Genomic DNA, 7,479 nt, shown 5'->3' with positions numbered 1-7,479 from the left:
TGTATCAACCAGGTGGAGATAATAAATGACCCTTTCCTCCACTTAATAACTTTACGACGTGTGTTTATGTTCGTAATTTGACTGCTATTATTGGCAGCGTGTCTAATCCTTAAACCTTTGAAAGGCAATGTTCCCGCATTAGAGGAATCTGCATATGTCGGCTCAATCGGAAATGACTTAAATGTGACTGGTGCTATAATGCGGATTATAAACGCTACGGATTGAATTCAGCCCTCGTTTCTGAGCTTTTCTCAGGACATGTTCTTCCAAATTCCARGAAATGTTGCTAAACTATGGATGTCTTGAAGACAAGCATCAGTTTTATTATTTTCTGATTTAACAATACCAAAACAATGGCAGAGGTCTAGACTACCATCTGTGTTCCATTTTAGTGTTTGTCTGAAGATATTATCGCAAGAGATAAAATTCACATTATTTGTATACAGATTTGTTTGGGGTGGTGGGRAAATGTTGGGGAAAATAGAGAATCTCTTTTTCCTTGTTCAAACATGTGTGTTGACGTAGAAAGTCATGTTTGCTGTCTCGTGGTGGATAAGTGTTTSTGGGATTGGCCACAGGCCACTTGTGTATGGGGAGAGACTGAGTAAGAGAATTGAAAACTGGAAAGCAGTCAACCTCAGACATGTTTGGATCTGTGGTCAATACTAATGCGATCGTGCATTCAGAATATTTCGAACAGTGGTTATATTTTTGCTCTCCTAGTCCACTAATACAGATGTAGGATCTTAATTTGAGCTAGTTTGCTACRTCAGGACAATAATCCTACAGCAACAGAAAATGTGAATTATTATGTGGATTATAATTAATGGTCAATCTTTGTAGGGGAAGATACATTTTACGTTAGGGCAATTAGAAATGTACAACTTCARAAGCCTTTTTAATCCTTGAATACACTACACTTTTGTATTTCCTGCAGTCCAGGAAAATAATTTTCAGCAAAAGAGTGATCAAAATAAGATCCTATGTCTGCAAGACTCATCTCAGCCTGAGTACTCACCATCATAGCAAAACATAAACACCATCATTCTCAGGTATTACCCATTAGCAATGTTGTTCAGATTTGTTTTAGAAAGAGACAGAGGATCTTAGGATACATACATCGTACTTCTAGTTGTCTTTAAAAGTGAACCACGAATAGCAGACATGAAATAATATAATATTCTCAATCTGTGTGAGTGATATTGCTTCAAACAGTGGTTCACCACTTTGTGTTCCCCTGTGACTCAGTGATTAAACAAAGCCAGTGCCTCTTCTAACCTTAAAACAGGCTTGACCACAACCCATGGGCCAGTGGCGACCCCCAGTGGGCTGCAAACCACTATCTTGAAAACACTGCTCTAAACGCTATCATAACATTCACAAAGAATCCTACATGTTCACAAAGATATCATCAGAAAATGTCATAGGCCAGGAAATTAGTGTCTGATGGCTCTGTTTTGTCTGCAGAATTGTATTGTTCCTTCTCCTGTTCGGGAATTCTCCAATTACTTCTGGGAAATTCTCAATTGTCAAYCTCAGGAAGATGTCATTTTCCCTTTTTAGATGAGGCTTTGGCGACTTCATATTTGGTTTGGAAGTGTGGATGGGGGCAAGGTTGATTACTGCACTTTTATAAATAGTGGACTTCATTCTGTATTCCCCCTCAYGGGGAGGTCAGGAAATGTCTGCATCCTGTCACCAGTGGATTTTGGCACAACTTTCACCTGATTCCAGTAATATTGGAAAGGGCCTAATTAACATGAATACTATTGTCCATATATAGAAATTAAGAAAGAAAACAGGTTGTTAGAAACTCATAAAATTAGTACATGYTACTGTATAAACATTTTGTTCATGTTCAGGTCACATGGTAGAGAAAAAACGAATGGGATCTTGGAATGAGTATCGACCTCTTTTGTTCACATGATTAACAAAATAGTGCATAGCTTGGATCCCCAGACGAAGGGAATTTGGGATGCAGCAAGACTTTCTTGAGATGAAACCTTCTACTKAGACCACATGATTTATGAGTCATCTGCCTCTTWAAAGTGTCTCGAGCCCTAATGGACCACTAGTAGAAACATGCCTCAATATAAATCTCTTTGGTGCACGGTGGCACACWCATGGGTTTCAAATTACTGTGCGCAAATTATGCTTATGTATATATGCATCATATGAAACCATCATGGTTGTTCTGCATGCAGCATTGCTGTATCTGACAATTGGCATCTCCATGAATCAAAAACATTGTATAAACAAATAGGCTCACGTACAGAAACATTTTGATTAATGAAAGCGAGCCACACACATATTTTTGGTTATAGGTTTTATTGCTCCTTGCTTTGTAACTAAAATGTTGGGAGTCATCACTTGTTAATACTGCATACAGCTTGAAACAGCTGAACATTTTGTTCTGTGATGCTCACCCAGTAGAACTGAGAAGTCAACACAAACATTCACAACAGTCTTCAGTCATTCAATCCCAGTCAAATTCATTCTGATAGTTCTGACTAAACTGGTTAATTTAACCGGGTTTTAAATTTGACCTGAAAATGTTTGTACATTGTAGAGTCCATTGCATAAATCTTTAAAATACAACAGTAATAGAAAATCTGCAGTCAGGCTACGCCATTATAAATAACACATTTAATTAAAAATACTTTTATTAAATACAGCTTTATCTTTACTATGGTAAATAACATCGACATATAATAAAATATATCACAAAGTGATGCTCTCTGCATCCCATCCTTTTAACATAAAAGATACTCAAGATGTCCAATTGCACTTTCTTCTGTGCACAAATTCAGTCTGAATGCTTGTGCAATGTCCCCAAAACCCTGTCCCAGTGTGTGAAGTACGGAGCATAGTTGGACTTGAACTTCAGATGGTGCAGGTCGTGGTGTGGAGCTCCACCGTAGAGCCCAAAGGGCACCAGTCTATGCGTGGACCAGGGCAGGTCATAGCCAGAGTGGTCCTCCACAGAAAGCCAGATATTCAGAACATAGAAGAGCATCTCTGTCAGGGGRTGGCAGCCCAGCAGCAGAGGGTTGACCCCAGCGAAGAATCCCAGTGACAGGGTTTCCCAGGCCCCAGAGTACTCAGTGGTCAGGGCGAAGGTGGATGTGTGCTTGTGATGCACCTTGTGGAATGTYCGGTACAGCCAGGGCACCTTATGGTGCAGCAGATGCCAGATGAAATATTGAAAGTCGAACAGCAGGAGGCAGGCGACCACGTCCCAGATGAGACGCAGCGTTCCGGGGGCCTCRGCTATGAAGCTGGCTGGTCTCCAGAACCAGTGCAGCACAGTGAGAGGRAAGAGGAASACTACATGGTTGTAGAGGGAGTGAGCCAGGCAGCTCCACATCATGGTCCAGGAGACATGGCTATTCTGCTGGATCTTAAAGGTCCTGATCCAGGCCAGCCTGGGGGAGAGGAGGTCCAGCACCACGAAGGGCAGGCAGAAGGTGAGGTAGACACTGAGGGAGAAAAGCACAGGGAAGAAAGGTGATCTGAGCCACGCATTATATCCCAGTATGAAGTCCCATAGGCTCTGTAGAAGCATTGTGTTCAGTCTTGTGTGTGAGCTTGACGTGCGTGTTTAAACAACCTCCTGCAAAAGCTCTCCCTTTTTATGAGTTCTCTGTGAAAAGTATCCGCCCACRGATGTCCTTATATAGCCTTACTAAACTTCCTGTTRACTTCTTACAGTGTCTTCAGAAAGTATTCATACCCCTTGACTTATTCCACACTTAGCTCAGTTATCTGATTCGGAGTATGATTGTTCTGTGTGCCTGTATTGAAAATCTCAATACAATCATTAAATAAATACATTTATAACCAGAAATGAGTGTTGTTCTAAGCTAAGGTATATCAAAGTTTCACTGTATTGCATAATGTTATCAAAGGGAAGAGGAGGACAAGGAGGAGGGGTGGGTTGAAATATTTTTATTTTGCCAGGAGCAAACGACGTGGTGAGAGCTGATGGAGGTCTGACCCACTGACAGTCAGAGAGACTTTACCACTGTTACAACAGAGCTGTGACCCTCTGATGACTTAACCCGTGTAGCAGAATTCCTGTGAGAGCTGAGAACTAGGCAGTGACTATGCAAACAGTAAGTGGTGCTGTTGATTGCTTTCTGTTTCCATTCCACTCATTTGCCTTCTATTCACATTCCAATGTGTGATGAAAGGAACTTTCCATTCATCAGTACTAGGGATGTGTTCCTGAACAGTATTATGTCAGTGCCGAGGTCAAACAGAAAAGGAAACCTCTCATTCCTGATGATGAATGGTCAACTGCCTTGGTATTTAGAGTGAATAGCTGGATAATAGACCATTAGTCATTTATGATCTATCAAGCCCTGCTCTTGATAACATCTGTTCACAAAACCACAGTAATTACAACATTTTGGACGCATTATGAGGAATGTCAAGATAACTTTCTGTAAACTGCATGTTGAACTAACTAGGGGTTAGTTAGGGTCTAAAATCCATCCTCATCTCCACTTAAAAGTCTATCCATCTAACCTACGAATCACACTTTTAAACATATTTAAACAGGTTACACAGGAACCCATCATATCAGAGGCATCTTTAATGTTCACACACATGACAGCACAAGGAGAGCGCAGGAGTGAGTCAAGTGGTGACTCTCCCTTTCTGAGATAAGATAAGGTAAGTTCAGTTCCACTTGTCTTGACTGGTTCTTTGGTGTCAACTGAGACCCTCCCATTCCCGGGAAAATCCAGTGTGTACTTTCCAAGCTTATCCCACGCACAATGGTTACATTCCGAAACCTCAATTCTGATCATATCTGTGGCAGTGCCGACTGGATCTATGGGTTTACTTTGGCTCCCCCCTCCGTCACACAATCTGCCTTAGTGAACCACTTTACATGTATCATGTTACACAGATGTTGATCTATACACAGCAAATTGGCCAGTGTTAACTAGTGTTGATTTTTCAGTGTAACATTTCTAGTGTTGATTCAGGTGTTACATGAACCCTGTAAATCTGTCCTGTACAGCCAGGGCACCTTGTGGTTCCATATGTGTGTATGGTATGCTTGAGATACTATTAATAGGATGGTGCATACACGTTATCTAAATTTCGATTCAGTTGTTGATAGTAGGCTGTTTTTTATTCACATAGAAAATACTTTGTTACATGATAAATAGCTATTTGGCAGAATAGAAACTCATGGCAATCACGTATCAGTTTCGTTTTCGTCTCTGCAAAATATAAATAATATGCCAGGGAGTGGCTAGTTCAAGTGTCTGTGCCAATTATTTCTATATACACTACATAACATCCAGGGGGCGCTGTTTTGAAGCCTCCATCTTGGCACTCCACCGATGTAAAAAATATTTAGGAAGCTATAGAAATGCATTTATTGTCTACATTCATTTTTGCCATAAATGTATTATATTACAGACACTTTAATGCATACTTTGAAATTATATTATGTGAGCTAACATTTAAAAAACACAGATAAATATGTATAAACATTTTCCTTAAAGTACATTTTTTGAGATAACTAATGTACTGTTAACATTACAAAAACAAAAATACTTAAATACATGTAATTTTGTCCTTGAAACATTGAATTGAAATACTGTAAAATTCCATTAATTCCTATGGAGGACTGCTCCTACTGGGGATTGCCAATACTGCCAACCGGTGGCTTCAAAGCCTCTCAATGGTCAATACATAGAAAAATCACAATCCAGGGTTTATATACATTATTGGTTTTGCACTAGTCTCAGATTTTTATTACCTCAATACTGTGGTCATATATCTTATCTGCCATCGAAAATAAAACGAGGTAAGAATTTGACACCAATTGTAAAATAATTTAATTACATGCACATAATCTATCTCTCTGAACTACTTGATATCACAATAACAAACAATGCTGTTGTGTTGAAGATGAGGATTATTATGACTGTTAACAATGATAACAATGTTGGGCTAGTAATAATATAATAACTTATAATAATTCGTATTTTTTCTTTTTCCTCACAGAGGTCAAAGCAGATATGGAAGTCAAGCTGAAAGCACTTGAACGTCACTTTACACGGGGAATAAAAAAGGCCGACATTAAGGATAAAAGCGAAGGTGGAGGTCTGCATCCGTCACTTCTCCAGAGCCGTGGATCTGAAGCCCTCCAACATCCACGCCAGGGTGAACCTGGCTGAGGCCTACGGGAACAACTACCAGCTGGAAGAGCAGTGACTCAGACAAGCAGCTCTGCTATACCGGCTTTGGTTTAGCAAGAAGAGAGACGGGGGATGGCGCTGTGACATAATTCAAAAACGCCTACCAGATTCGGATTGAGAGTTGGGACAGGAAGAGACTGGCTGGGAAGAGGCCCCTCTCAGCGGATCACAGAGGTGGCAGGATAACAAGAGAGTTGGCGAGGCCTCTGAGATTTTGTCGTTCCACAAACAGGAAAGGTAGTCTGAGGACACAGACGACCTGACAGATTCTTTCGGCAAAGGATTGAAACTCAAATGATATGCCTAACTATAACACAATGCATGGCTTACATGGCTTACACTGCTGCATGCATTTGAATGTTTTTAATGGTGAAGTGAAAACTAAAGTTCAAGTTGGGAGTACGCATCTCTGGCTGCACTCTTCTTTTTATTTTGTGTAAAAGTTGCAAAGAAAATTTGAGTTCAAATGTATTACTTTTGGAAAAGATATATGTTTATATGTCTTAAGGTGTCGGTGTCAGGTAGTGTCACAAAGTTCAGTTGTCTGAGTAAAATTGCACCATGTGGCTGCATGATACATCTTGCAATAAAACAACTAGGCCTATAAAAAAAAACTTGTAAGTGTTATTCTAATTTCTAAAGTTGATTATTAATCATGTACATAAGCATTGTTCAGAAACAATGAGTGAGTATAGAGTCACGAGTGTTGAAAAAACTATTTGAATATATACTCGATGGAAAATAATATTTCTACAAGCATCTCCTCTCTACCCATTATATGACCTTCTCCTTTCCCCCTTTATATAGTACACAGCGCAATCTCAACCTTGGCAATACAGCTACGCATCAGTTTCGTTTTCCTTTCATTTATTTGTAAACTGCAGGGGCCTGTTGCACAAAAGTAGAATTAAGACATCCGGGATAAATGACTCAGCTGAGCTCAATGAAGCCAAAACATGTGCGTCCAGGCTTAATTGGTTGCACAAAGACCAAGCCAGGATGAGCAGACACGGATTCATTAAGCCAGGTGAAACCAATCCTGGATAGGTGCGCGCTCACGGCTCACTCAAATAGACCCCGCCACAGATCACAGATTAACTGATTTACCATGGCAACTAGAGCCGCGTACTTTTCCCCGTCGGAAGCACAAATCCTCATGGAGGCATACGAGGAGGTAAAAGATATAAGTTAAGGAAGAAAGGCAACACCCCACCAGTGATAAAGCAAAGAGAAAAAGCGTGGCACAAGTATTAGCAGA

At 40.3% G+C, this 7,479-nt stretch overlaps 1 protein-coding gene across 1 annotated transcript; it reads right to left on the bottom strand.

The window, feature by feature from the left end:
• Positions 1–2,311: 2,311 nt before the first annotated feature.
• LOC111967775 (cholesterol 25-hydroxylase-like protein) lies at positions 2,312–3,588 on the bottom strand. The gene has a single exon (XM_023993117.2). It carries the CDS (start codon positions 3,563–3,565, stop codon positions 2,807–2,809), a length of 759 nt encoding a protein of 252 aa, XP_023848885.1. The 5' UTR covers positions 3,566–3,588; the 3' UTR covers positions 2,312–2,806.
• Between the last annotated feature and the right edge of the window lie 3,891 nt (positions 3,589–7,479).

The sequence above is a fragment of the Salvelinus sp. IW2-2015 genome, linkage group LG8 (genome assembly GCF_002910315.2).
Source record: "Salvelinus sp. IW2-2015 linkage group LG8, ASM291031v2, whole genome shotgun sequence".
Classification (NCBI taxonomy): Eukaryota; Metazoa; Chordata; class Actinopteri; order Salmoniformes; family Salmonidae; genus Salvelinus; species Salvelinus sp. IW2-2015.
Note: the sequence above shows the minus strand (reverse complement) of the source record. Positions and strands in the feature narration are given on the sequence as shown.